At 53.9% G+C, this 27,275-nt stretch overlaps 12 protein-coding genes across 12 annotated transcripts in view; 7 read left to right on the plus strand and 5 right to left on the minus strand.

The window, feature by feature from the left end:
* Positions 1-560: 560 nt before the first annotated feature.
* Positions 561-3,804, minus strand: A1O3_04944 (uncharacterized protein; the record flags this gene model as incomplete). Its single annotated transcript, XM_007735072.1, has 3 exons — positions 561-3,480; positions 3,538-3,570; positions 3,614-3,804. 3 exons carry the CDS (start codon positions 3,802-3,804, stop codon positions 561-563), a joined length of 3,144 nt encoding a protein of 1,047 aa, XP_007733262.1.
* A 740-nt stretch (positions 3,805-4,544) lies between these two features.
* Positions 4,545-5,844, plus strand: A1O3_04945 (uncharacterized protein; the record flags this gene model as incomplete). Its single annotated transcript, XM_007735073.1, has 2 exons — positions 4,545-5,073; positions 5,123-5,844. The coding sequence occupies 2 exons, from the start codon at positions 4,545-4,547 to the stop codon at positions 5,842-5,844; spliced, it is 1,251 nt and encodes a 416-aa protein (XP_007733263.1).
* Positions 5,845-5,967: 123 nt separating this feature from the next.
* A1O3_04946 (uncharacterized protein) lies at positions 5,968-6,808 on the minus strand (the record flags this gene model as incomplete). The annotated part of the gene is made up of 2 exons (XM_007735074.1): positions 5,968-6,507; positions 6,650-6,808. 2 exons carry the CDS (start codon positions 6,806-6,808, stop codon positions 5,968-5,970), a joined length of 699 nt encoding a protein of 232 aa, XP_007733264.1.
* A 1,254-nt stretch (positions 6,809-8,062) lies between these two features.
* On the minus strand, positions 8,063-9,925 carry A1O3_04947 (uncharacterized protein; the record flags this gene model as incomplete). Its single annotated transcript, XM_007735075.1, has 1 exon — positions 8,063-9,925. One exon carries the CDS (start codon positions 9,923-9,925, stop codon positions 8,063-8,065), a length of 1,863 nt encoding a protein of 620 aa, XP_007733265.1.
* An 872-nt stretch (positions 9,926-10,797) lies between these two features.
* A1O3_04948 (uncharacterized protein) lies at positions 10,798-11,517 on the plus strand (the record flags this gene model as incomplete). The annotated part of the gene is made up of 1 exon (XM_007735076.1): positions 10,798-11,517. The coding sequence occupies one exon, from the start codon at positions 10,798-10,800 to the stop codon at positions 11,515-11,517; it is 720 nt and encodes a 239-aa protein (XP_007733266.1).
* Positions 11,518-11,792: 275 nt separating this feature from the next.
* A1O3_04949 (uncharacterized protein) lies at positions 11,793-13,130 on the minus strand (the record flags this gene model as incomplete). Its single annotated transcript, XM_007735077.1, has 1 exon — positions 11,793-13,130. One exon carries the CDS (start codon positions 13,128-13,130, stop codon positions 11,793-11,795), a length of 1,338 nt encoding a protein of 445 aa, XP_007733267.1.
* Positions 13,131-13,697: 567 nt separating this feature from the next.
* Positions 13,698-15,446, plus strand: A1O3_04950 (uncharacterized protein; the record flags this gene model as incomplete). Its single annotated transcript, XM_007735078.1, has 1 exon — positions 13,698-15,446. The coding sequence occupies one exon, from the start codon at positions 13,698-13,700 to the stop codon at positions 15,444-15,446; it is 1,749 nt and encodes a 582-aa protein (XP_007733268.1).
* A 554-nt stretch (positions 15,447-16,000) lies between these two features.
* Positions 16,001-16,858, plus strand: A1O3_04951 (uncharacterized protein; the record flags this gene model as incomplete). Its single annotated transcript, XM_007735079.1, has 1 exon — positions 16,001-16,858. One exon carries the CDS (start codon positions 16,001-16,003, stop codon positions 16,856-16,858), a length of 858 nt encoding a protein of 285 aa, XP_007733269.1.
* A 215-nt stretch (positions 16,859-17,073) lies between these two features.
* On the minus strand, positions 17,074-18,912 carry A1O3_04952 (MFS transporter, SIT family, siderophore-iron:H+ symporter; the record flags this gene model as incomplete). Its single annotated transcript, XM_007735080.1, has 1 exon — positions 17,074-18,912. One exon carries the CDS (start codon positions 18,910-18,912, stop codon positions 17,074-17,076), a length of 1,839 nt encoding a protein of 612 aa, XP_007733270.1.
* A 2,034-nt stretch (positions 18,913-20,946) lies between these two features.
* On the plus strand, positions 20,947-22,988 carry A1O3_04953 (uncharacterized protein; the record flags this gene model as incomplete). Its single annotated transcript, XM_007735081.1, has 2 exons — positions 20,947-21,043; positions 21,112-22,988. The coding sequence occupies 2 exons, from the start codon at positions 20,947-20,949 to the stop codon at positions 22,986-22,988; spliced, it is 1,974 nt and encodes a 657-aa protein (XP_007733271.1).
* Positions 22,989-24,399: 1,411 nt separating this feature from the next.
* Positions 24,400-24,918, plus strand: A1O3_04954 (uncharacterized protein; the record flags this gene model as incomplete). Its single annotated transcript, XM_007735082.1, has 1 exon — positions 24,400-24,918. One exon carries the CDS (start codon positions 24,400-24,402, stop codon positions 24,916-24,918), a length of 519 nt encoding a protein of 172 aa, XP_007733272.1.
* Positions 24,919-26,155: 1,237 nt separating this feature from the next.
* A1O3_04955 (uncharacterized protein) overlaps positions 26,156-27,275 on the plus strand; it is a gene marked incomplete at both ends in the record, with an annotated part of 1,570 nt that continues 450 nt past the window's right edge. Inside the window, 4 exons of the mRNA XM_007735083.1 lie at positions 26,156-26,243; positions 26,299-26,381; positions 26,446-26,659; positions 26,842-27,231. Coding sequence (XP_007733273.1) covers positions 26,156-26,243; positions 26,299-26,381; positions 26,446-26,659; positions 26,842-27,231 — 775 coding nt within the window. The remainder of the gene's footprint in view (positions 26,244-26,298; positions 26,382-26,445; positions 26,660-26,841; positions 27,232-27,275) is intronic.

The following is a 27,275-nucleotide window of genomic DNA, read 5'->3' on the forward strand; positions in this document are numbered from 1 at the left end:
TAGCAAGCACGAACTCAAGTCCGGGTACATTCTTGTGGTGGTGGGATGAAAGATAAGCAGCTCGCCTCTGTGGCCAGTCCAGCAGGCCCACGCTGTCTGGTGTGGAGGCTAGACCGTGCGTACGGGATGATGCTGTTTACTCTACGGAGTACTCTATTGTGGACTGTTCGCAAACTGGAGCGTGGGTGTTAGGCGAAAGATGGCCGAATTTCTTCTCTCTTCGGCAGTCTTTTCTGTCTGTCGTTAGTCGTTTATATTCTTCGAGATACCCAGGGGCTAGGTTGTTGTATATTTTTTGGTTATTTGAACCCACAGGGAAGACGATGGACTGGGAACCAGGCCTTCCAACATATCCAATAGCAATTCCAATCGAATTTTGACCCATCCTGACTGCGATTATTTTTCTCCCGTTCGTTGATACAACCACGCCGGCTGGTGTCTGCCAACCCCCTACTACTCAGGTAGTAGAGCCTCCCAATCCCTGTGCCAAGACATGGACATGCCTGGAAAAAAACAACTTGGATCTAGGTCGTAATCCAGACTCTGCCTCAGCCCCTGCTTCAGTCAGCCTTGCCTTTTGGGCCAGGACTCAGCTTGTCGGTGGAATTCACGGCGGAGTTCGACTTGGTGTCGATCAAGTGGACGGAAAAGTCGACCTCTCCCACCAACTCCTTGATCTTGGCCAGCACGTGTGCGGTCTCCTGCATGATGAGGATGCCGGCAATCTCCAGCACGGCGAAAGCGGCGTAGCACGGTTCATCGATGTGCTTGGTGCTGAGGATGGCCGGGTCGACCGCGGAAAGCTGCTCGGCAATGTCGAAGGGGGCCGGCAGACGGATGTACGGCGGGAGCGGCTGGACGTTCGACATGCTCGACGACAGCAGGTACAGCGTCGAGGTGAGCTCGTCGCTCGTGATGTGCGACTGGGCCGTCAGGCGCCGGAAGTCGCGCAGCCACTCGCTCTCCTGGCCGTCCGGGCTGGAGTTGAAGGCCTGCGACGACCACGAGGTCAAGGCCATGTAGTTGAACAGCTTTTGCATGTGGCCAATGAGCTCGTCGTACGCCTGCTTGGGGAATTTGCCGCCAAAGGTCGGTTCGTAGACCGTGAATGCCGAGTGCTCGCGCAGCCGGTTCATCATGACCATGATCTTCTCATAGACTTTTTCTCGAGCCTTGTCCAGCTTCCTCATCGGACACGACTTGTCGTTCTGGCGGGCGAGCGAGCCGTGCCGCAGTTTCGTCTCCACCGTCGAGTGGGTGATGGAGTAATAGTTCGCCATCAGGTACAGCGTGGCTCCGAGATCTTTGCGCAGCGTCGCGTGCGTAGTTATCGGATAGGGGAAATACGTCCAGATGAACGCGACCACAATGCCGGCCACCACCGAAGCCAACCGGTAGGGCGCCAACAAATAGATGCGATAGTATTCCTGCCCGTTGGACGTTAGGAGTTTGGTGCCGATCTTGCGGTCTTGCAGCTCATATCCAACAATCAGAATCACCGTCACTGCAGAGATGACCGCGGTGATGATATGTTTGGGCTTCTTGAATACAATGTAATAGCAGCAGACGAAATAGACGTATGACAACGGAATGATGGCCGCAGGCTTCTGGTCCGACATGTACCAAATCGCGATTGAGACTGCAGTTGCCACAGCGGTACCCAGCACTCTGCCAATGAACCCGCTCACACCTACTCCGGCCGTGGGACCCATCGAGATGGCGACCATGATGACCGCCCAGATGCCCCGTTGAGCCAGGTAGAAGTGACTAGTCTGGTGGATGAACCCAATGATTGCCACACTGATGCTGGCGACGGCCACCCGAAATCCAAAGGCAGACTCAGGAGAGCCCAGGAATTTCGGGACCAGATTCAGATGGCCGGTAGCACGTTGATACCAGGTTGTTGGAGGAAGATGTTCTGGATCCTTCTTTTTGGATAGCGACGCCCCAAGCGAGATAATGATACCCGTAGCCTCCCCGTCTGGAACTCCCTGGTCCGAATCGGCTTGCATAAACCCACTCTGCATCAACTTCCTGATACGCCTCCATCCTGGGAAGATGAGTCTGTTCTTTTTCATGGTCCCATCCTGGACTTTGGAATCGGCGAAATGAACCATATTCAGAACCGAGAGGCAGATTGAATATAGGAGGTAGTCGAGATAGAGCATCAGGTACAATTGTTGATGGTTATGTTTCTGGCGGACAGTGTCGTCGAGAGAATCCGAGTCTGTGAAGTTGTATTGGGCCATCGGATCGTCCCAGAACTTCGCAGGAACGTTGATCTTTTTCTTTTCGCACCATCGCCGCATAGTATCCTGGCGGCGTACTTCAAACAGCTTGATCTGGGCTTCCAGGTGCTCTCCAAACTTAGGATCACCTGGTGCAGGTGGTGCCCCGGCCATCATTTCGGGATCCTTGCTGGTCGCCTTTGGTCGTGGTCTAAGCTCCAGGACATAGCAAATATGGGCCAAGCCGTCGATCAGACTGGCCCTGACATTCTGAAATGACCCGCGAGACAGGACAATGATTTCGCGCCACTCGTCCGCCTCAAGGCGTCTAATAGCTTCAACCATATCCACGTTAGATATTAGGTCTGTTCCCTGAGCCTTTTGGTTTTTGACGGATTCCAGAATATCGACAAAGGTCGATAGGCCGGTAATCGGAAGAAAAATACTCTGCAAAAGGCCCCATATTTTGGTGAAATCCCCGGCTCGCAGTTTTCCCCAGCCGATTTCTTTCTTTGCAAATCCAATTTCAATTTTGAGCTGACCAAACAGCTGCGATGCTTGTTGAAGTTTTGATTTCATCATCTTCGCGGCGTCCTCGGCCTGTTTCATGGACACTTCAGCCTCAGGCTTGTCCCATGCGGGTCTCAGTTTATCATGTTCGTCTTGACAGCCGTCGTTGCCCTCCTGAGATGTAGCAATGGCATGTACGTAGGCTGCCTGCGTGTTCAAGCACTCCTTCATAAGATTTAACACCCCCGTCATCAGCTTGTATGATATCTTTCTGGAAGAGATTGGGAGGAGAAACAATGACACTCCTGTGGAAAGGGCATATCCGGTTAGAAAGGTCTTAAGCAGAGTGTTGACGAATTTCATCCCTGCGGCCATGTTGGGAAATGTTGCAGCATATGTGGAGGCGACAATGATGAAAATGAGGTACTGAATAGACACAAGGAAGAGTTGAGGTCGAAGTGCCCGAACAGCGTTCGCAACATACAGATTGAAAAACAACCAAACGCATGCGGTGACATTAGCAGCTGCACTGTACTGCGTGGGTTGAGCACCTTGTCGAGCAGCTACTGCGCACTGAATTGACAGAAGTGCCATTGCAGCTGCAAGACACAGGGTGAACAACGCTGTCATCATGGACTGGATGAATTTACCCCGAGGGAGTATCGGCAAGGACAAGACCGAGAGGATCGCGACCAGATATCCCAGGGTCGAATATGTTTCCGCCCAGCCATCGCTCTGGTAGCTGAACACGATAAGCCTGGCTGTATACTAGTAGTTCGAAGTGTTGGGTTTGACTCACGCTGCAAGTGCAATCGCTGGCGACGCTCCTCCTCTGAAACCCGTTAGCTTGATAAAGGACAACTGCACCTTCTTACTTGAGCATCATCAAGAACGTAGGGAGATCCAGGTTGATCTTTGCGGCCACCTTCTTGAGAAGGCCAGGTCTGGACTTCTTGGCCTCTTCCTTGTAGTCGCCATTCTGATCACTCTGCTCGTAGCCGGGCGGAGCCCTATTCCCCTCTACGTTTGTTGCCTCATCAGCTGGTTCTCGATCCGTCGCAGACATCGTTGGAGAGTGCAGAGAGAAGGGGTGCCATCAAGAAACCAAGTTGTGAGAATGATGGTCCGGCAGGAGCTCTTAAGAACAAAGGATATGGCGGGATTGGATGTCTCACAGTCGCTGCCGGTGCCCGCCCATGGCCGTTGTTTTCTTCTAACTTTCGCGTTGGACCAGCAGATCGAGAGTTTTTGCCCAAAGCGTAACCCATCTGTCGACGAGCGAATGGGCTTGCGAGGAACAGGCTGGGTCGTGCTGACTACATTGCTTAGTTAGCTGACGCCCTACGTCAAGCACCTATCAAACTTTCAACAATTTACGGAGTGAGTAAAGAGACCCAGGGGCCGGGATTGCCGGCATGATGCTGCCAGGTAATAACGTATGGAGTATAGAGTACGTACCTGTGGAGGATTTGTTAGGTACTAGGTAGGTAGGTATGGTACTCGACATGTTAATGTAGGTACCTTGCTTGTAGGTGGAGGTCTGACTGACAGAGAGGGAATTGGATAATGTCTGACAACGCGGCTCGCGAACAGAGTCCCCCAAGCAAATTCTGTCAGACACACCTATTAGTGCTGAACGCCTTTGATTGGGGTATCAGAATCCACGTGACCAACCTCCCCCGGCCGCGCCAAGCACTCTCCTGCGTCGCTGAGCTCGAAACTTTTTGGCTAGTAACTGGAGAGACTAACAGAATACTCCTGGATACTAGGTAGTTGTACCAAGGTATCTTGTCGAGAGCCATCACCATGGCCCCCTCAAGGGCGCCGAGTGCGCTCCTCCTGCACTCTATGAGGTCTCTAACCATTGAGAAATCACCAGCGGCATTTGCCCTCCGTGCCTTCACATCGACGAGCTCGACATATGAACAAGCCCAAGTCGAGAGAACATCCTTCTATCGAAATCCCGACCCGGAGACTGTCTACCACCCGAGACTGGAGCCCAGACTTGCCCGAGCCGGTAGACCTCCAGTTGGGTCACGCCGACGACGAATGGCTCTTGCGCAGTCTCCTCGCATTCCATTCGAGCAATTGCCCTACCAATGTTTCCAAGAAGCGCGCAAGATCCTGATCGAGGACCGAGAGGAGAAACTCAGAAAGATCGAGATAGAAAGAGCCCGCATCGCTCGCGTTCGGGAGGCCGATCCCAGCACATTTCGGGGAGGAGAGGCCTTCAAACAAAAGAGACTGGCAAGCATGGAGGCCGAGCTCGAACGTCTGAAGATTTTGGCCGACATCAATGATCCTAGTGTGAAGAGGAGGTTTGAGGATGGAAAAGGTTCGTCAGAGTGCGAAGACATGATGACCACCCAGCTGACATTACAAAGGTGATATGAACAAACCCATATACAGATATCTCGCAGAGAGGAAATGGCGAGAATATCCCCGGAAAGTCCTCGTCCAACGAATCACGCAAATGAAGGTGGTTCCAGATGTCGTTCCCAATGTCGATCCTATACTGGATGTCAAAATCGCATTTGGGAAAAAGGCTGTTGCACCAGGCGATTTCGTGGCCTCCGACATCAGCGAGAAGCCATGCCAGCTTACATTACAAGCTTTCAACCGCGGCGAGAAGCTGGTCACCATCGCCGTTGTCGATCCCGATGTACCGAATCTCGAGACCGATAGCTTTGACTCCAGATGCCACTATCTAGCGTCCAACATCACCATCTCCCCGACCAAACCTCTGGTCGACCTGACCAGATTGTCCCCAGATTCTCAGGTTCTTCTGCCGTGGTTGCCGCCTCATGCACAGAAGGGAAGCCCCTACCACCGACTGTCCATCGTCATTCTCCAGCAAAAAGACAACATTCCCATTGATGTTGAGGTTGCCAGGCAGAAGGCTCAGCGTGACGGATTTACAGTCCGCAGCTTCATGAGCCGGCATCTGTTGACTCCAATCAGCGCGTCTTTGTTCCGGACCAAATGGGATGACAGCACGGCTGCTGTCATGGAAAGAGCTGGTCTCGCGGGCGCCGATATTGAGCTCAAGCGGAAGAAGGTCGAACCGCTGCCATATAAGAGACGCAACCCGTCCAGTTTTAGATAGGTTGGCCCTTATTAGCCATGTACAATATGAGTGTAGTGTTCTCCCTCAAAACGGCACGGGCCATGTACCTGTGCGATGAGCTTATATTCAAGATTATGAGACGGCGTTCAGTTTTTTCCAGGATCAGCCTGGAGTTGTGTCTTCCAAAGGAAGGTCTCCCTTCACCCGTCCCTTGGCGATCCCACCAGGCCCTCGGACCGGAGTGAGTTGCGGAGTGCGAAACGAAGTCCAGCTGAACCACCCGTCGCCATTGTACAGTGCTTTTCCGGCGATCAAGGCCATCGGCACGGGCCCATAGAAGCGCGAGTCTCGACTATAGGACAGACTGTCGCCGGCCACCCACACATGGCCTTCTGGGACTTGTACGAGGGTCGGCTCTTCTCGGACGCGGCCGTTGTCGTTGTCGTTGTCGTTGTCGTCGACCTCGGTGATCCCAGGCACCGGTGCGCCGCCGACCGTCGGGCTCTGGGACGGGTCGCGCACGACATAGTCGCCGGGCATGCCGATGACGCGTTTGCACGCCTTGCCGCGCAGGAATATGGGATTCTCAAACAGAATCACGTCGCCAATCTGGATGTTTCGCCCGCGCTTGTGCCGTCGAGAGTAGATCGTGTATGACAGCCCGCTGGCGATCGTCGGATACATGGAGGGGCCGGCGTTTGCCTTTTTGGGTGCCACGACATCATCAGCGGCCGGGGAAGAAAGAAAAAACCACGGGGACGAGGACGGGGATAGGAGGGCTGAACTGCACTGAACTGCACTGAACTGCACTGAACAGCACTGCACTGCACTGCACTGCACCTACCGTGTACCAGATCCAATTGTGCGCAATCAGCGCAGACAGAGAATAGATCGCAATGAACGTCGCTCCGACGTGGATCGCAAACGACACCGGAGTTCGTACCGGTCGTGGCGCTGGGTTGGGGTTGGGCGCAGCTCGGAAGAGCCGCCGGAGGAGAGACATTGCTGCGATAGCGATGGCGATTGAAGAAAGCAACAACAGATATGTACCTTATGTACGGAGTAATATATCAGCTAGAGAGGGGCACTGGCATGATGCAGATCAAGTGCTGCGAGAGCGCTTCCCTCGACCTTGCGAGTCCAAATGGTTTCCAAGCTCGTCCCCAATATCGATGTACGCGGAGTATGCAAAGTACATGTACTCAAACCTGTCGTTCAAACCATGCAAATTTGCCAAGATGAGTACTATTCTGCACGGCGTAAGATTGTACGTAACCGTACCGTTCTTGCGGCTCACCCCAGATCGGGACGAGGGTCATGCCGCCCTGCACTCACCTCGAGGCTGTATCCCTAGCGCTAGACCCTCCTATCTTTATAGATACGGAGTATCCGTACATAGCTCTTCGAACCTGGGACCATTTTCAGAGCCTATTCTGATACTTACAACGTATATGTACTCCGTATACTCCATAATTACATACTATGAGCAGCCCCTAACCACGAGACTGCTGCCGCGGGGTCTTGGTGTGGCTACTGCTATACGAATATGCCTTAGGACTCTTCGTTCACCGATGCAAACTCGGGGCAGTCTCCATCAAGCCTCACACCAGGACTATTAAGGATCGTAAGGCATCTTCTCAAGCCTCACACCAGGACTATTGAGGATCGTAAGGCATCTTCTGCTAGTCCTCTCCGCCGGCTCTACGTCTGTACGAGCCACTGTTTCGCCGCAGCACGTAGCTGTCAGACGACCAGCAGCATCTTGCCGCAGCCCTCCCTGGCTCGCGGGCCCAGGAAGTCCAATCGAATATAACCCGAACCCTAACCCTTCAGAGCGCTGTACGGAGGCCTTATTGGGCTAGCTCGAGGATGCTGTTGATCTACAGTACCTTGGTAAGGGAAAAGGGCTGACCTGACACAGCCTACCTAGTACTAAAGGTGATGTTTGACGAAATGAGTATGGAAGTCGTTGCGGCACCGAGAGATGGCGTGTAACTGCTATCTATCTTGGTGATGGAGCGCTCGTTCCAAGATACGAGGTGACGGTCCAATTGGTTCGAGACGGGTGGAAGACCTTGACGGGCCGCAATTGTTTGGATAACTTCCGGGCGCGTGTTTCAATAAGCTGAATATATGTACTGTGTGTTTCAATAAGCTGGGTATATGTACTGTGTGTTTCAATAAGCTGAATATATGTACTGTACATACTCGTACACATACTACTGTCCGTCCTAGCACTCAGGAATGAACTCTAGTCTCAGTCATCCACTCTCCTTCTCAGCGTCACCCTGTCTATAGCTGGACTGCATGCTGTGGCTCTTCCCTCGCCGTCCACGTCGAACACAAACATATTTAGACCCACTCCGCCATAGCGTGTGGAATCCGTGTACACAAAGTCACCGTTCGTGGCGTAAAATCCCGTCCAGGTCCCCACGACCCCTGAGTCTGGCACATCCATTGCAGCCCTATATGTCAACATCTGCACCTGATGTGACGCCTGGAAAGCCACCTGGCCAGGCAAACCATCGGGGGTTTGCTTGGGGATAGAGGGTTCAAGGCGTGGTTTGATGCCATTGAAAAGCGGGCCCTCTAGGATGTCGGTGCCGTTAAAGGTCCAGGCCGTGACGCTGAGGCCAGAGATGATCCCGGGGACCGAGGACTCGTTGAAGGAGATGGTGACAGAGGCATTCAACGTCTCCTCGGTGGAGACATAGGTGCCGACATAGTTAGCCCTGGCTTCGGCCGCGGCTTGTGCCTCCAGCGCCGGTAGAATGGCATCGGTGACGTGGTCGAGGATGAGGATGGCAGCTGGGGAGCGAATTGTTTGGTTGCTGTAGGCGTTGAGCATGGTGAAGCCGGCGTCGTATTGCGGAATGAGGACGAGAGCACCCCCGTAGAAGCCAGAGTCGCCCAGTTTGGTGTATAGATCGGTTACTTTCCCCGTGGCAGGATGGACGTAGCGATGGATTTCCCACCCACCGCCGATGGAGTAGCTGAGGCTGGCGGTGTGTGACTGGGGCTTCATCCATTTGCGCGTGGTCTCGGCGGTGAGTAGCGTGTTGTTCATGATGCCAATGCCGAGTTTGGAGAGGTCGTTGATGGTGGACAGAATGCCCCCCGACGGGGTGGTGAAGCCCGTTTCCAGAGCGAAGTTGGCGGCTGGGTCGCCAGAGATAACCGACCGTGCCAGTTCGGCTTTTCCCGTCGGGTGGGTGTCGTTCGAGGATTTCATGCCGAGCGGTTCGAAGACTGCATCTCGGTATACAGCGGACAGCGGCTTGCCCGTGAGGTTCGAGATTGCAATCCCGAGAAGCATGAATCCCTCGTCGGAATAGGCAGGTGTCGTCCAGGGCAGGAAGTTGGGCGGCAGGCCGTCAATGGCCTCGATTCCCTCTGGCGATGGACAAAAAGTATTTGTAGGGTCCTTGAGGTACTTGGTCGCACAAGGGCCCAACGCGCTGACGTTGACTGGTGGTAAGCCGTAGCTTGTGGGCTCATCCACCCCGTCCAGCCCTTCTGCGACGGCTGCCGCAAGTATGACGGCAAGGTCAGATACTGGCCAACCCACGGTCGCGATACCGCTCTGCTGGGTGGCCAGTGCCCACGGTGTTATTTTATCCCACTGGGTAATGTAGAGAGAGTTCAGGGCCTGGGGATAAGCTCGAGAGTAGGCTCCTAGACCAGGAATGATCTGTATAAGGGGACGGTTCCAATCTTCTTCAGTCAATTCGACCAAGCCAGCAAAGGTCGTGATGAGCTTCGAAACCGAGGCTACACGGTAGATGCTATCTCCGTCGACCTTGTTCGTGCCTTGTTTGGCGTTGGCGATTTCGGGAGCAGTGTAATGGTATTGAAGCTTGGTGGCGGCGGGATCATGAAGAGAAAACATGCCGACTGAAAAGGTGACATTCTCGACGCCCGACAAGGATTTTGATGCTGAGCTCTGTTCGTCTTTCAAGTATCTGTCAAAAGTCGAGCTCAGATTCCTCCAACTGGCGGCCACGAAACTGGTATCTCCACTCAAATCAATAGGTGCTGGATATGTTGGCGTGAGATAGTCGGTGAGGACACCGGAGATGAACAGTGGAAGCAGCGCAAGACCACGTCGAGAGAAATGCATTGCGAGGATATGAAGATGCAGTATACAGTATACAGGATGAAGGATATGTCTCATCAATTCCGAGGGAGCACCAGCCCGTTGTAGATAATTTGTGTTCCTCCGCGCCATCGCTAACCTATGGATTGCCAGGAAGCAGTGACGTACCTGTGTCAGTCTGCAGGATATAGAAAGCACTTGCTATTACGTGTGTGGCTCAGACTGCCGCATCACCCAAGAGCAAAGCTACTGAGTACACCCCGGATTAGGATTCAGATGTGGACTTGGTGGACCCTCTGAGAATCCGAGGGCGAATCATACGCCGAGAAGTTGTGGGACGCCCAGGCGTAGCGCTGTATAGGCCCGGTTTTGGTATAGTACACGGAGTACATGTTCAGATGTAGATGGACGATACTACCTAGGTAATAAGGTATTGCCAATGAAACATCTGTCCAGTGTCCAGTATCGGTATGCTGGAAGCCGAGTTTCCGACTCCGGTGCTGGTCAGCCTCACGGCCAAGACTACGTACGTAGTATGCGGGTGCAAGGCAGTCACATCACGCGCTCGAGCATCCCGGATATATTTCGAAAACCGGACACTTCGACGAGCTCAACGGGTCCCGCGCTCCATAAACAAGAAACTAGGCTTAGGAGGCAGGGATCGGTCCTATTTCTGGCCCGCTTCATCCACTGCCAGTGCCAGGAGATCAGCAACTTCAACGTCTACGGTTTGTTGAGAGCTGGCGCCGGCCTCCAGGGCTGGCTATAAAATGGTACACGAGTCCATCCAGATGTTCCAACTCAACAAGAAACATCAACCTTCTGTAGGGATTCAGGGATACAGGGATCGCCAATCACTTTCTTTTTTCAACCGCTGCCTACATTCTATCATCACAATGGTTGCCATTCGCTTCCTGACCGGCTGCCTCGCACTCGCACTCGCATTCGCAGTTCACGGCACCCGCGCCTGTGCACTTGAATCCCGTCAAGACAGCCCTGACTTCTTGACCGTCGGTGATGATGGTCCCGCGGACGCAGAAACCCTTGGGTTCAATATCAACCACCTTTCCCTCATCGTACGCAACCTCACGGCCAGCCAAGATTTCTACAGCAAGGTTCTCGGCATGCGCCACATCTTCACCGCAGAGCTGACTCCCTCTTACTATGTCGCCTACATGGGCCATGCACACGGCGGAAAGAATGGCACCGGCTATCAAACGGGCCAGGAATTGCTGAGAGAGAAGAACAACGCCGCGGGACTCATTGAGTTCCAGTACTTCAAGAACTCCGAGGACGAAGGCATGACAGCTACTACGCAGCGACCCAATACCTTTAGTCACATTGGACTGGTCGTGCCCAGCCTCGAGAAAGCTCAAGCGCGGATGGAAAAGTTGGGCGTCAAGATCATCAAGCGCATCGGTCAGAGCGCCGAGGGTATCAAGCCGGTCGAGAATGCCCTCGGGGTTGGCGAGTTTGCAACCAAGAATCAGACCGAGCGCGATCTGCTCGTGAAGGGCCAGGAACTGGTTGGATTTGCTCAGTTGTTGGTTGTAGAAGACCCTGATGGAAACATGATTGAGATTCAGCAGCTGGTGCCGCCGCCAGGTGTTGCGTGAGGCTGTATCACTATCTCTTGGGCGAAACACGCGCTTGAGGTGGAATGTGGATGTGGACACTATCTTTGTGGAAGCAAGAGCTGGGGATCGAACCTACTTTCCATCAACAGCATAGATGCCAGGGGAAATGAAACCTCTCCAAATTGCATCCCTGAATATAGAGGCTCATCTATGTGAGATAATGGAACAGGACCTGCCATCACTGCCCTTGCCTCCTCAGCCTTCTTCATGGCTTGGATTTCTTGTAGGGGCTTTTTGCTCCAGCTTCCTGGCTTTCAGTCTGAGATATACTGGTGGTCGCGGTGGTGGCTTTCTTTGCCCCTACGAGAGCTTTCTTCAGGGCAAAGCCGCTCTTCCTCGAGTCTTCTTGCAACTTCATGTATGATGCCGAAGGGTTCAGACATCCAAGCTGGAACCCGATCGTCCTCTGTAGCATCATCATCATCTTCGTCATCCTGTATGTCGCGCGGTAAGGCAAATAGTGCAAGTTCCTCCAGATGTATTGCAAGATGATGTTTCAATTGTTTGTGCAGCAATTCATTCTCTCCACACAATGGGCACGTGGCGACTGCAATTGGGGTGGAAGCGCGCAAGTGATTCGTCTGCAGATGCAGGAACCAGTCTCGCCGTCGATCGTACAGCTGGGATGGGGTTGAACAATCAGGGAATACACAGAGATAGGGCCTCAGGTCTCGAAACACATGACGGGCCCATGATTGTCTGCTATCCGCGGTTGTGATGAGGAAGCAATATGGACATTCGAAGAATTGCTCACTCCCGTAGCCTAGAGGCGGCGGAGGGATTTTGATGCGCTGGCCATCTGCCAGGAAAGACGAAGCAGATGAGGCTGCAGATTCTCCGCCCACAGACTCAGCCTCTAGTCGTGCGGTTCCATCTTCCTCCTTGTACTCTGTGGCCAAAGTCCCAGACATAACGGTGGACACCCCGTCATGATGGTCCAGGTGAGCATGACTGATGCCTTTGGCCAATTTGGCCCTGTGCCTCTCAAGACCTTTGAGATCTCGACGTCGGTTGGAAATGGCCGTCCCCAATCTATCGATCACCGAAGAATCGGCCTTGGGGAGTTTCTCCAGTACGTGCTGTCTGTCGAATGGCTCATACCCAAGGGCATCATCTTTCCGGTACCTCAGAAGGCGGTCCTGCTGACTCGGCTGCCTGACAAGCATAGACAATCGATAGAGATTTGAGATTACTTCAGTGATGTGAAGGAAAATGTCTTCAACCTCGGCTGTGGCATCATCCTCGTCCATATTCTCATCCCTACCCTTAGCATCCTCTTCGGCCAGTGGCTCTTTTCTGCTTAATGCCGTGAGGACTTCTTCAAGGTCTCGAAGTGCCCTCTTGAAACTGCGCAGCAAGTTGACGATCTGTGTCTTGATATGTGAAGCATCTCTCAGACGGTAGTCCAGGGACGAATGGCCCTTTTGATGAGCGCCAATGTTTGCAGCCCATACCCGCAGCCTGCCAAGTTCATCGGTCCAGGAGGATTTTGGGATGCCTAAGGAGGTGTGGAAAAGACTGTCATCAAGCAGAATAGTGTTGAATGCTTTCAAGACTTCGAGCAGCTCGCTTGATATGCTGGTGTGATCCATTGCACTGGTGCACTACTGGACTTGGACAAGACGCAGGCTTAAGACAGTCTATGTCTACCGCAGAGTAGCCTGGCAACCGATCCGTGGTATCAGCTAGGAGAGGGCACAATGATGAAGGCTAGCCAGCATAAGCCGAAACACATGAAACACTGCTCATTGTCGGTAGGAGAGGCAGAGGAGGCTGTAGTACAGAGTACAGAGCAATACATGAAGAGTGACCTGCTTGGTGGAGGTCGAAGATAGCAGGTGTTGTCCCGCAGCTAGGCACAGATCTGGGTCTACTGCAACCTACAGCATAAAGGTCCGGGGCTTAGGGCTTGGTAGGCTGCTGGTGACCTATAGTAGGCCTAAGGCTAAAAATAGCACGGCTTAGGCGCCAAAAGTTGGCGGCTGATACCGGCGCCTCAGGCCTCAGGCCTCCCGTGGTGGGCTTAGGGGCCTGATGTGCTTAGGCTAAAGGCTCAGGCTCGATGCGGGGCAGTGGTGACCTTGTCTTCTCGCCTTCGTCGCAGGAGCAGGGGAGACAACATTTGGTTCATGCCGGTCGACTGTTGAAGACAATTCAAAATGTCAGGTTTCGAGATTGCCGGAACCGTCCTGGCAGCACTACCGCTCGTGATCAACCTGATCAGCGAGTATCGAGAAGGCCTCGACGCCGTCCGGACCTTGACCTCCCACCGCAGGTATCGGAGAGAACTCGAACGCTACGAGAATGGGCTCAGCACCCAGAACACCATCTTCCGGAACGTCCTGGAGCAGGTTCTTCTCCGAATTGTCCACAATGACGAAGATATGGCGGAACTGTTGCAAAACCCAGACAGTGAGCTTTGGCAGCGTAGTCCGTACGACGGAGCCTTACAAAATATGTTGGGCTCCAGCCACGGAGCATTCATGGCTACCATGAGAGAGCTCGTTCACCTCCTCCAAAGCCTAAAGAAAAAGCTTGGTGGCGAACCGCCGTCGGCTAGAATGCGAGAGCTCAAACGGCTCAAAGATGTCCTGTCGAGAGATTTCTACGATACCCTCCTCGACAAGATCCAAGGCGCAAATCGAACTCTTCTTACGCTCGTCGAACAAGTTGATTCGATAGCAGACATCCGAAAAAACCGTCGGCCGGTGCGCAAGTTGATACAAGAATATAGCAGGGTTAGACACCATGCACGGAGCGTCCATGACACATTTGTACGAGGAAGTTGTTGGAAGTGCCCCTGTAAGTCACAGCATATCGTTCAACTGCGCTTGGAGCCTCGTCCCTCAAGATCCAACGCTTCTGAGCCCAGAAGTCCCGGAAGCAGCTCAAGATTTACCGTCAACCTAGTGTTGTGCGGGCCAAATGACACGACTGGGGCGTTCGTTGCCGGCGGAGAGATCGAGATCCAGTCAGCCGATGTTGAAGCCAACCCAGAGCCAGCAGCCGTGGCCCAAAATCTCAAACAGCTAGAGATCTCCCAAGTCACTCAGGTTAGCGGGCAGAAAAAGGAAGTCCGCTTCAGCATTGTCAAGTCAACACTTGACGCGATACAGCCGACCCAAGAAATCTCCAGTCAACGGCAGATCCATGATCTCTGCAATGCCTTCAGTCAATGCCCACCGGAGATATCCAAGCGCGAACATATGGGGTTCATCATTGACAACCTCAATGGCCGTCGACATGATATCTACCGAATTCGAAAGTTGCCCGGCAACCAGTCTATCCGCTCGGTCGCCAGTATCCTCACCGACCCTTCCATGCTTCTCCGCGTAGGCCACTTCCAACTCCCGGCTATCAACCGACGCAACCGCCGATACCTGGCAGCCACATTGGCGTCGAGTGTACTCCAATTGCACGGCAGCTGGCTGCAATCGAATTGGGGACTCAATGATATCCTGGTGCTCGAGCAGCCCGATTACTGCAGCAACGAGATCAGTTTCCCCTATATCTCTCGGGCCTTGGTTGAGGCAGCGATGGAGAACTGTCGGAGAGCCGGCGGCACCATGATCACTTCAGCTCTCATCCGAAGCGGCATCCTTTTCCCACTAGGTCTAACGCTTGTCGAGTTATCGCTGGGACAATCCCTACAAGCCCTGCACTTGCCGGAAGACGATGACCCTGTCGATGCGGTGGCCAATCTCAAAACTGCATCTCGTTTGCTAGAGTTGGTGCTCAATGAAAGTGGCAGCCGTTATTGCGACGTGGTCAAAACATGTCTGTTCTGGACGGGCCCAGATGGAAACGAGCTTGATGACGAACGACTGCAATGCGCCGTCTTTGAGAAGGTTGTGATGCCACTTCTTGATGACTACGATGACTTTGAAGGCAACTCTTTCATCCACTGAGAATTGGCTGGGACTGTCATGGACACCAGCCTTGATGGAACAGTGAACCCTGCCTTGGCCCGTAATTGTCCTTACATAAAGGGGCAGAGTAGGCGACTAGACCTGGGTCCGCTTCGTCCCAGGACACTGACTGCTAATTAATTAGTCAAGTTTGGTGTATTTATGGTCAGGTCAGCTTCAACTTGTGAAGTACTCCGTAGGTACTCTGTACAGAAGCCGGGGATAAGAATGCATCTTGCCTGGCGCCGGCATACAGTACTTGGCCAACCAGAAAGATCCCTCCGCCACCGCCCGCACCAGCGGGGATGCTTGTCGAGAAAATACTCCGTACTCGTACAGGAACGGATAATAGGGCGATACGATATTTAGTACGGCGTACTGTAATTGCTGTAGCTTATCACGTACATACCTACGGGCTAAGGAGGCTAAGGGCTTAGGGGCCCTGGCCCTGAACCTTGTTAAGATGACACGGTCGTCCTAGAGGTCCAGCGGTCAACTCAGCGTCAGATATTGTTCAAGACAGCCAGGACTTGTTTATCTGGCATTCATCCCACATGGACAACGACCTCACCCTCTCCCTTTCTGACGCCGAAATCATAGAGCACTGCCAACAAGCCACGTCCGACCTCTTCCTCACCGATCTCAACATGAATAACCAAGTGGTCAAACTCACTGAGGATCTGGTGGTCAAGTTCGGGTTTCTGATCAGGGAGGATGAAGCGCAGAACCAGGCCAAAGCGCACGAGCTTCTCGATCCCAGTATTGTACGAGTGCCCAGGGTGTATCGCTACTGTATGGACTCGGAACGATACGGCTATATTGTCATGGAGTATATGCACGGGGAGAGGAGGAAGGCCAAGTCGAGCAGCGAAAGCGCCAAAAGCATCAACATCCACGACGAAAGCACCGAGAGAAAGAAGTCCACCGACCATATGAAAGGGGAGAGAAAGAAGTCGAGCAGCGAAAGTACCAACATCCACGCCTTGTCTCGAATCCTCCAACACTTCGCCTCCATCAAGGGCCCCAACCCCGGATCTCTGACGGGCGGAGCTTCTGACAGTTCTCTCTTCGGCGAGACGCGCCCGACCTTCACATCGGTGGAAGAGCTCGAGCGCTGGTTCAACCGTCGCCTACTCGATCCAGATCCGACAGCCCACGTCTCCTTCGCAGGCCAGGACCTGGTGCTGTGTCATCTCGACCTCTTCCCTCGGAATATCCTCTGGCTCGAGGGCCAGCCGCCGTGTGTGCTTGATTGGGCGACGGCGGGGTTTTTCCCGCGGATTCTCGAACGGTGTTCGCAGCTCTTTTCATCCTCGTCAGACGAATATAAATCCCTCTTCGACCAACCTCTTTCCCCGTCCGAGGCGGTCCAGGTCGATCGGATTCTGCAGGCGGCGTGGAATAATATGTAGGCTGCTATTACGGCTCATGGGTCTCCGAGAGAAATAGCTACTGACAAACTAACAGTACGTGTCCGACGCCGCCGGAGTAGATCAACCTCAGCTTCGATTGGATGGATTGTGGATGATCAGATTAGATTTAGATATACAGAAGTATCATTCTGTAAGTTGACTCCTATCCATGTCCAATATCCTACTGCAAGTTGACTTCGTCCATGCCAAATCGACTAAGCCACTGACCTCACAGATCGGTCATCGCTGTCGACGTCACTGTCGACGTCACTGTCGACGCCCTTTGCCAACGTTTGTTCGTTGTTGAGTCTTGGATTTCTCAGGAACAAAGTGAACGCCACCAGCGGCACGGCCAAGCACAGCGCCGTGATGCAAAGCAGTCGCTGGACGTGCTGGTACGAGGCGTTGATGCCATCTCGAACCTCGGTGCCGATTGGATACTCGGCAATGGCGGAAAAGGGGTCTCCATACACGAAGCTGGCCAACGTGGCGTTCCCGGAAAATGCCAGGTTGCGATCGAGCGTCGACGGTAGCACCTGGGTCCAGATCGCACCCGCGACGGTGTTCCCAAAGGCCGACCCGACGTTCTGAATGGCAAGATACAGCCCGGTCATGACGGCAAGGTGTTCATGCTTCAGCACAACCTGCAAAGCCGCCTGGGTCGGATATGGGTAGAATCCACTGGCAAATCCGAGGAGCACTTCGGCTCCGATGACGCCGGACTTATCAGACGAGGAGGTTCCGCCTCGATAGTGGAGGAGGAGGCCGAACGACACCATGGACAGGCACGTGCCGAACACAATAAAGTACTTGTGCCTCCGAACAAGGAACACCACGGCGCCCAGGATGAATCCCGTGACAACTGAAACGAAGCTGTACAAGGAGGTGATGCGCGTGGCTCCGCTGACGGAAAAGTTGAACGCTACCCTCAGCACGGTAAAGAGGTAGTTTGCCACCAAGCTCCAGGTGAAATTGTTGAAACATGCGATCCCGAAGGCGGCCCAAATGGCGCGATTTTTCATCAGATGAAACGGTGCCAGGGGATGGCGAGCCTTGAGTTCCCAGATGACAAAGACAGGGATGCACAGAATGCCCAGAACCAGAGGGAGGATGATTTTGACCGTGCGCCATTGCGACGCAAACCCACCGGCAATGGTCAGCGGGGTGAGGATCAGGGCGAAAACGGCAATGATGAGGACGATTCCGATGGCGTCCAATTGCCAGAAAAGCTGAACAGCGAGTCCCTTGAAGCCTAGTTCTTGGAACGGGGTTTTGTAGTTGTCCAGTTTCCCAGCCTTTTTGGTCCGGCGGGCAATGAGAAACAGGTGGACGAGTAGTGGCAGTGCGCAGACTGGATAGATGATGGCAAACATGCCTATACCCCAGTTCCAGCTCGAGTGGTCGAGAACCGCCTGCGAGATATCTCCCGACACCCAGGTATTGATGATGAAAGGGAGGGTGGGCACGTAGCTAAAGAAGAGCCGGGCGCGAGTCGAGCTGATGTCGGCGACAATGACTTCGATGAGAAGAATCATCATCGTATAGCCGATTTGGTAAAGCACGGCTCCGCCGGCAAACGAGCTGACGCCGTTGGATGTCGCTTCGACGATGGTCCCGACGACATAGAAGACCACCGACACGCAGACAAGCTCGACGCGGCCGAAGACATCGGCAATCTTGGCCGCGGTGGGCTGAGCAGCCGCTGCGATGACCGATCGAAGCACGGAAACGGTCGCCAGGAGTGAATGTTCGGCATAGCTTGCGGTCGCGTATGGCTGGTATGTATAGCGAAGGATCCCGTCGAGGCCGTAGACGTAGGCGACCAGAAAAACCCAGATGAACAGAAGAACCCGATCGGTAAGGGTAATGACTGAAGAAATCGCTTCCACCCGTTGAACACCTGGCGATTTCTGTCCCAGCGCTGTCGCTGGAGTGCCTGATGGAGTGATGGAGCCGCGGGGGCCTGAGCCTTGTGCTTCGAACCCCGCAGATCCCTTCTCCCTCACCCTCTCGCTCTCGCTCTCCCCTTGGATGCTACTGGCTGTCTTCTCCATGGTCCTCTGGATGTGGATGGGGGGTTGCAATCTGAATGTCAATGTGCCACGAAACCCAGTGAGGGTGAAGTTCAAGTACCGTGCCGGCGTGAGACCAGGTACGGCGATGGGGGGACTTACCTTACCTCCCTCTCCCTACCCTAGTATATATACCTATATCTCTCTCATCAGATAGCGGCTCGATGATCTAATCTGATGAAAATTTTCCTTTCCCTTGGATCTGAATACTAGTACCTACCGGGTAGTGGTGGTGAAAATCTTGCCAATGTTACATCACAGGGACGGGATGAGTTTGTGGAGCAGGAAGGAGTGAGAGTATTGCTGGGCATACTGGGCATACTACCTGTATTCATACTGGGCTATATGGCAAGTATGAGTACCTCTAGTATGTGCCAAGGGGCCCTAGCTGATATTTTAACAGGTGAGGTAGGCAGATGTAGGTCTGCCAAAAGCGATAGACGGGATCATCAGTACCGAGTACGGGACTGTGCACGTTCCCGTTACCTAATATGCAACGCCCAAAGAAGACTAGCTCAGCCTTGGCCCATCCCAGTGGCTTGGCGCCAAGACGAGCCGAATCGTGATGATGATGTTGATGTCGGCGTCGCCGAGAACTCGGGGAGGTGCTGTCGCTGTCACGACAGTCGACCGATGAAGGGTTGCAGTTGCACTTCTGCCCTGGTGCATACCGAGTACCGAGTTATCAGTATCTACTATCGACGGAACGCATTTCACAGCACCGCACTGTGGAACACCCGGCGAGACCTAGAGTATAACCAGTCCAGTCCAGTCTAGACCAGTCTCAACCCGTCGTGACCAGGTTGGTACTGTATGGTCTCCCCGCGGTCTTTGGATCAAGTTTTGGTCCACGCCTTGCCTACCATCCGAAAAATATCTCAAGGCTAGCAACAAACGAAGAGATTTACCTGATGGTGAAGACAAACTGTTTTTGCTCCCTAAGAAAAGGAACATGGGGGAAGTTATAATATCCTGGAGGCTGAGTTGCTATCGAGCAATGCCAGGCTATCCTCTTCTCCAGCATATGGTCGATGTTAGCAGGACATGACGAAGCCTTTGTTCGATGTTTCAGCAGAATGATCCCTGTACGGAGTACCACGTGCTGCAGTCTTCCTGGGTTCGTTCTGTGGTATCGGGAAGTGGAGGTGAGGCCAAAGCTCGTCAGCGGGCCCTTCTGCGCTCCAGTACTTCTTTGACTACTCCTTCCTCATACACCTTGGGTATCTTCGCTGTCTTAAGTATGAGGAAACTCGCAACAAGTCGAGGAGTGACTATTAATGTTTGTACATATGTAGACAGCTTGACAGGGGCTGAGGCTAAGCCACGGTTGATCCCCCGCTCTTCAGCCACGAACTTGGGGTACTGTATTTTATGCATTGGGTATCCTTCATAGATCACCCCTCTTCCAACTCTGGTCGAATCTCCTGTCTTCCCTAGCAGTCATCTACATATTTGATATTTGAACAGATACACAGTCTCCCCTTGGGCCGGTCGCTACTCTTTCCCTGACACTTCCATGTAGAGCATATCTGTGCAGGCGCGGACATGTTGCGTGCTCTCTGTCGGAGAATATGATGCGTCCATGCTCATTTGTCTTGAGATGTGTTCTGCTCCTCCTATTTCTGAATTTGGTCCCGAGTTTCGTCTGCATTGACGCTCATTCTGGAAGCGCCCAGCAGCCATTAGACGCTGTGGGAGATGCCGCACAACCCGGCCCCGGGGAAGACGCAGGTATTTTATTCCATATCACGCTCATCGACCCCTCCCTGACCAGCGCCAGCGTCTTGGATGCAAGACCAGAATGCCAGCCATGAGCGAAGACTATGGGCTGTCCGACCTCCCAAAGATGATCCTCAACAGACCATTCGAGAGCCGGATTCCTACAACAAAACATGTGAGACCTCCTGGGCCCGACCAATGGCCAGACACATTCACTGATGCTTGTCAGTGCTTCCTCTGAAGTTCGAGCCTCTTCCTCTGGGCTCCATCAAGCCGCTGGGATGGCTTCGCCAGCAGATGGAACTGATGACCAACGGCCTGCCAGGCCATCTGCATGAGTTCTACCGCATGGTCAAAGACGCCCCCTGGCTCGGAGGGGATCAAGAGTATTCCTGTAAGCCGTCGCAGTGGCATCTCCCACTCGTGCTCTCTTCTCCTCTTGGCTGATGGGTCGGTGCCCAGGGTTGAATGAAGCCTGGCCATACTCTTACAATGCACTTGTGCCACTGGCCTGGACCGCAGACGATGCACGGCTCAAACACCACGTCCTGAGGGTTACCGATTGGGTGATTGCTCATCAGCACGCAGATGGCTGGTTGGGTCCGGAGGCTGACCTGTCACGTCGCAATCTTTGGGCCCGCTATCCCCTTTTCCTGGGGTTCATGCAGCTGGTCGAGGCCGAACCTGAGCTGGGCCAAACCATGATCTTGCCTGCCATGCATCGCTTTCTTAGTCTCATGCACGAGATGCTAGCAGACCACCATCAAGGCTACGTCTGGAAGCCAGGTGACCAATTTGATGAGCAATGGGGCCGGTCTCGTGCCGCAGACATGGTGCTCGCTCTGCAATGGCTCTATGAGAAACACCCCATGGGAAACGAAAAGATCATCCATCATTGTATGGTCTACATGTACGAGATGGCCTACGACTGGGCTTACTGGTTTCATGAAGACCAGTTCTTGAAAGAAGACCTCGATTGGGTGCCCGTCGAACTGACCCAGAGGCTGTTTCCACACATTCACGTGGTGAATGCGGGCCAGGGGCTGAAATGGGCCGCCGTCATGCGAAGACTTGTCCATGATGACTCTCTACTCTCAACGGCCAGGAACGGGGTCAACTGGACCTTCCAATACCATGGCACTCCCTCGGGGGCCATCATTGGCGATGAACGTGAAGCAGGACTCAGTCCTGTCCGAGGCACGGAGCTCTGCAGCGTGGTGGAATCCATCTTCTCCTTGAATTATCTCTACCAGGCGCTAGGAGACCGTGACTTTGCCGACAAGTCGGAGTTGGCAGCCTACAATGCGTTGCCTGTCATGTTCATGCCTCACTGGTGGGCTCATCAATATGTCGCCCAGACCAACCAACCCATCAGTCACCAGCTGGACAAGTCACCCTTCTGGAATGTCGGCCCCTGGGGGCAAACGTTCGGGACCGAACCAAACTTCCCATGCTGCACGGTCAACATGCAAGGATACTCCAAGTTTGTCCCGGCATTGTTCGTCCAGGTGGGCGAGGACGGACTCGCGCACGCGCTGCTCGGGCCGGCTCAGGTCAGCACCACGTTGAAGAATCGCAACCAAGTCCAGATCCGAAGCCACACTAACTATCCGTTCAGCAACTACCTCAGCTACGACATCGAGGCAACATCGAGCTTCCGCTTCTCCTTCAGGGTCCCCTCCTGGGCTATTCTCGAAGAGAGTGGTGTATGGGTTGACTCTGGCAAAGAGCATCCTCTGCAGCCAGATGCCGCCACCGGTTTGCATACCATGGCGGTGCCAGCAGGAAGAAGCCGCATCGAGGCCGCGTTTGGCGCCAAGGTGCGCATTGAGCCCAGGGCCAACGGTACTGTCTCGATCTATCATGGCGCTCTACTGTATGCGTTGCCTGTTGCAGGCGAATATCATGCTTCTCGTCCGGCGAGGTACCCCGGTACTTCGGCTCCTCCACAAGCACAGGACTGGGAAATCTTACCTAGAGAGCCGTGGAACGTGGCGATCGATCCCTCGAGCCTGAAGTTTTACGAGTATCCGAACCGGTATGCCGAGCGGCTGCCGGATCCGATCTGGAATGAGGAAGCGCCTCCTGTCAGCATCTCGGCCTTGGCTTGTCAGATAGCGTGGCAATTGGAAGATGGATATGCTCCTAGTCCGCCCTTGGTGGGAGGCCGGAACTGTACAGGGAGGGCATTCCCCGTGGAGCTGCGGCCTTATGGCAGTGCTAAACTGCACATGGCGGAGTTGCCAACCGTGGATTTGAGGCCCGGCAGTCCTGACTTGTGGCGGCCAGGGAAGGATGGCCCAGAGGATCGAGGGTCACACCACCAGGGCGAACTATAGCTGAAGCATACGTACGGGATACGCATGGTGGAGGGCTGCTGAATGCTGAATGCTGGGGGGGATGATCGGTAGATGTCCCATGTTTCCATATGCAATCTCGACGAGTGAACCGAGGGATACAACTGCTAGGAAGGTGTGAGGTGTGGGATAAGGTTGGCACCGTCAATAGTCCCGCAGAGTGATGATGGGGGTACGTGGGTGATGAGAAGCGCAAGTCACGCAGTGGTGGTGATGGACGGTGACAGACGCGGGGACCAAATGTTTCCATCCACCACCGCCAACTGTCTATCCGTACTCTGTACGCCGTACACTAAGCGACCCTTGATGCGGCTTGGCTTCACCACCCGACTTCCCTCGCCGGCGCTTCCACGCACTCTCTGGCTGGCGGCAAACCGCCTGGACGTCGCTTGTTTCAGCGGTGAGCACAAGCACAGTTACATAGGCGCGATTCACGCCGGCACGGCAGCATCAGCCTGGCACGCCTGACGAATTTTGTTTCCTGTAAGCGCCCTGGATTTGCCGAGTGTCAAGCTTGACTCTCGCAGTCCAATCGTCGGCGGTGATGGCTCCAAGCACCAGTGACGACGACCAGGAGCCAGGAATCATGAACGTCTCCTGGAACACTGCCAGGCTCCTCACCGGCCCCGGACGAGGCGCTGCTGCGCGGCAAGGTCAGAAGGTCACAAGGTATCCGTGGTTGTTGCTGTCTTCTGTCTTACCCATTCACCCTCCCCTCTCTCCCTTTCCATCTTTCCTATGTCTATCAAACGTGCTAGCATATAGGACGTCCACCACGCCATCAGGCCTCCCTACACGTCATTTCTCACGATCCTGCGAAACAATCCAAACTCTCACGACAGCCCGGGCTATCCGGTGATCGAGCGGAATGAAATCCTACGAATATCCTCGAGTTCGACCTCCGACCTCACTGCAGCCACCTCAAATACCTGCTGAACCTCGATTTTCGTGGATGAACACGCCTGCAGACGAGGAGAACCAGGTGTGGACGAATAACACACGGAGGAGAGAGACGAGAATAAGCATAAGCCCCCCGGATGCAACGCACGTTCCCGTTCAGGAGGAGCATTCCATGGAATCGAACGGTCACGGTCACGGAGCACATGCATATCAGGGGCGAGACGCTGGGGTGGTACAGCAGCAATACAGTCACAGTCACGGTCGGCGACAATATGGCCTTTATCCTGCCCAAACCGCTCCACCACACGTATCAACCCCAGCCGCTCAGACACAACCGGTCCATGGACAAACCCCATCACCATCTCAATTCCAGTCTGCGGGTTCTGTGAAAGAGCCTGCACGCCCGGAAAATGAACCGACGAAACCAATTGAACCCGATGCAAACCCATTGACACCAACTACACCCAAGTTCTCGAAACCACCAAGCACCAACATGGCTATCGTCCCTCCACCAACCGATCCCTCGCAATTCTCCGTCAGCATGTTCACGCCAATTGCCCAGGTGAATCGAGGTGGCTCATGGCGACATAGCCTCTGCTCCTGCGCCGAACCATCCACTTGTCTGACGGCGCTCTTTTGCCCTTGTATCGTGTACGGAAAGACCCAATATCGACTGAGTTTGCGGGCCGACAGAAAGGATCCCACTAATATGCTCGGTTATACCGCGGTCAATGGCTCGTGTATAGCCTTTGGAGTGGTTTGTGGCATCAACGGCATTCTAGCCGCCATTCAACACACGCGAGTACGCAAAGCATACGGCATGAATTCCGAGGCCGGCAATGTTCCGGGCGACTGCCTCAAGGGCCTCTGCTGCTGTTGCTGCATCGTCGCCCAAGATGAGAAAGAAGTCAGGTTTCGAGAGGAGCAAGCTAGAAAGCCTGCCGGGTCGGCCACCACAACGGAAGGATATATAACTCCTACTGCCATGACGTTCAGTGCTCCACCAAGATGACCGCGCTAGAGGAGAAGGGTCGAGTGCGACAGAAGAGACGAGAAGAGGACTGCTGAGCGTACAAGGGAAGAGACACTGAAGGTTCCTAGCAAGGAAGTTCACTGTCTCGTACCACCTGCTCCGCGCCTCTCTCGAAGCCCTGTCGGTTTCAACTGCCTAGGTCCACGAGATGGCTGGCCGACAGCTTATCATACATGCGCGGTCTATACTCTGGATGCTCTCTGCAGTCCCAGCTATTCTCGACTGCATATGGACATGGGACACTAAGACCATTTACAGCTCCCATAGAACTGTTGCAAACGACTAAACCCGTTTGACGCTACGTGGGGCCGAGCGTCGACAGCGTCAAGTGTGCTCCGGTTGTTGTGCGTCTTCAAAGCCGGGAGGTCATATGTTTGCGCGATTCGATCCATAAGCGACTGATGGCGGCACGGGTATCCAAATTCAGCTTTGTACACATGCCTATCGGGCTTCCCTCTACGAGATGATCAACACATTCGGCCCGATCAGTTCTTTAAAGCCGCTGACCATGCGCACGCACTACTTTATACCAGGTTGTACCATGGGATCAGCCACGACGAGCGCACAAAGGTGGCAGAATCACAATCACAACTACAAGCTATAGAAGGAGGAGGAGGAACATTATGATTAGTATATGATGTATGCCCATATCTATGACTTGGGGGACAATACAATACTTGTACTCTCATTTCGACGAATGTTCCTGATCAAGCCGTGTTTCGTTTTGCTGGATCCGATATCGCCGCTTTTAGAGGCCCCAAATACTGCCTACGGAGCAAGGTGTACGGAGTACTCCGTACAGTTGGTAGTATCTCGCTCGCCTCTCTTTCATGCTTCTACCTCTGCCTCCGCCTCCTCCTCTTTCGAGAGGCGACTTCAAGGTGTCTTCGAGGTGGCTGCACCGTGTATGTGTACTCCTTACACTCGCCACTCTCACTCTCTACACGTCAACCGTCTGCACCGGATTTCCCGTTTCCTACCACCTATTTCCGCTTCGCTCGAGCTCGATGTTGTTGCTCTTCCTTATCGGCCTTCGTGCCGGCATCTCCACCCCGGATACATGTAGCCGTACAGTGTTCACTAATTAATTAACTAAATACAGAGTAGCAGCTCAAGCGGCCGCCCTTCGCTTCGATGCATCCCTCCTCTTGTCCTCCCCGTTATCTGAATACGATCGAGTGGGATCATCTGCACTGCTTGTGGAACGAAGAACATCATGTCTCTTCCCAGCCATTTCCCGCTGAAAGCAGCAGAAGGCAAGACCATCCACATCCCTTCCGTCGGATTCGGAACATTTTCTCCAGGTTCGGGTAGCCTCATACTGAAGTCTGTGTCTGTTGTACTGACACCAGGCGCCAGGGAGCCCTGGGTGGTGTAAGGATGCGGTTCTGATCGCCCTCAAGGCCGGGTATCGACATCTAGACTGTGCTTGGATATACGGTGTACGTTCTTTCCAACAGTCCATCCCCTAGTAGGTTGGGTTGGCACTCCCCTAACCGGCCCTAGGTCGACGAAGAAGTTGGAGCCGCGATACGAGAATCAGGGATTCCTCGATCCGAAATCTTCATCACCTCCAAGTTCCGGGGCCATTTCGCCGCGCCGGAAAATGTTGAGCTCTCTCTCGATAAAGTCCTCCAGGGAATGGGTCTAGACTATGTCGACCTTTTCCTCGCCCACTGGCCGGTCGCGCTCAAGCCGGTGTCGAAGGAAGCCCTGAAGAGTGCCACGGCCGCTCGCAACGCGCCGGAAGGCGCAAACGGCATTCTGGTCGGCGATGACGGCAAACCGGTGATTGACTGGGAGCACACCGCCACCAACATTGCCCGCCAAGCTGGTGAGTTGCATTTACTTCAAGTCGTGCTTGTTGGACCGACAGGACACTCGTGGCTGACCCATTGTCAGGCAAGGAAGGTAGTTTTGTGCCGACATGGCAGGCGATGAAAAAGCTGGTGGCGACGGGCAAGACGCGCGCCGTGGGCCTGTCCAACTTCTCCATATCCGAGATCAAAGAGCTGCTGCCGTACGCGGACGACGTGCCCATCTCGTGCAACCAGATCGAAGCGCATCCCTGGCTCCCGAACAACAAGCTGATCGATTTCATGAAAGAGCACGATATACTGACCGTCTGTTACTCCCCGTTTGCTGGGCAAAAGCCCCACGGAGCGACGTGGTTGTTGAACGACCCGACGGTCAAGAGAGTCGCGGAGAAGAACGGCATGGATGTCGGCCAGTGTCTCCAAAGCTGGCACGTACAGAGAGGGACTATTCCACTAGGAAAGAGTCAGACAGAATGTGAGTATACTCTCTCTCTCTCTCTCTCTCTCTCTCTCTCTCTC

The sequence above is a fragment of the Capronia epimyces genome (assembly GCF_000585565.1).
Source record: "Capronia epimyces CBS 606.96 chromosome Unknown aczIQ-supercont1.4, whole genome shotgun sequence".
NCBI classification, from domain to species: domain Eukaryota; kingdom Fungi; phylum Ascomycota; class Eurotiomycetes; order Chaetothyriales; family Herpotrichiellaceae; genus Capronia; species Capronia epimyces.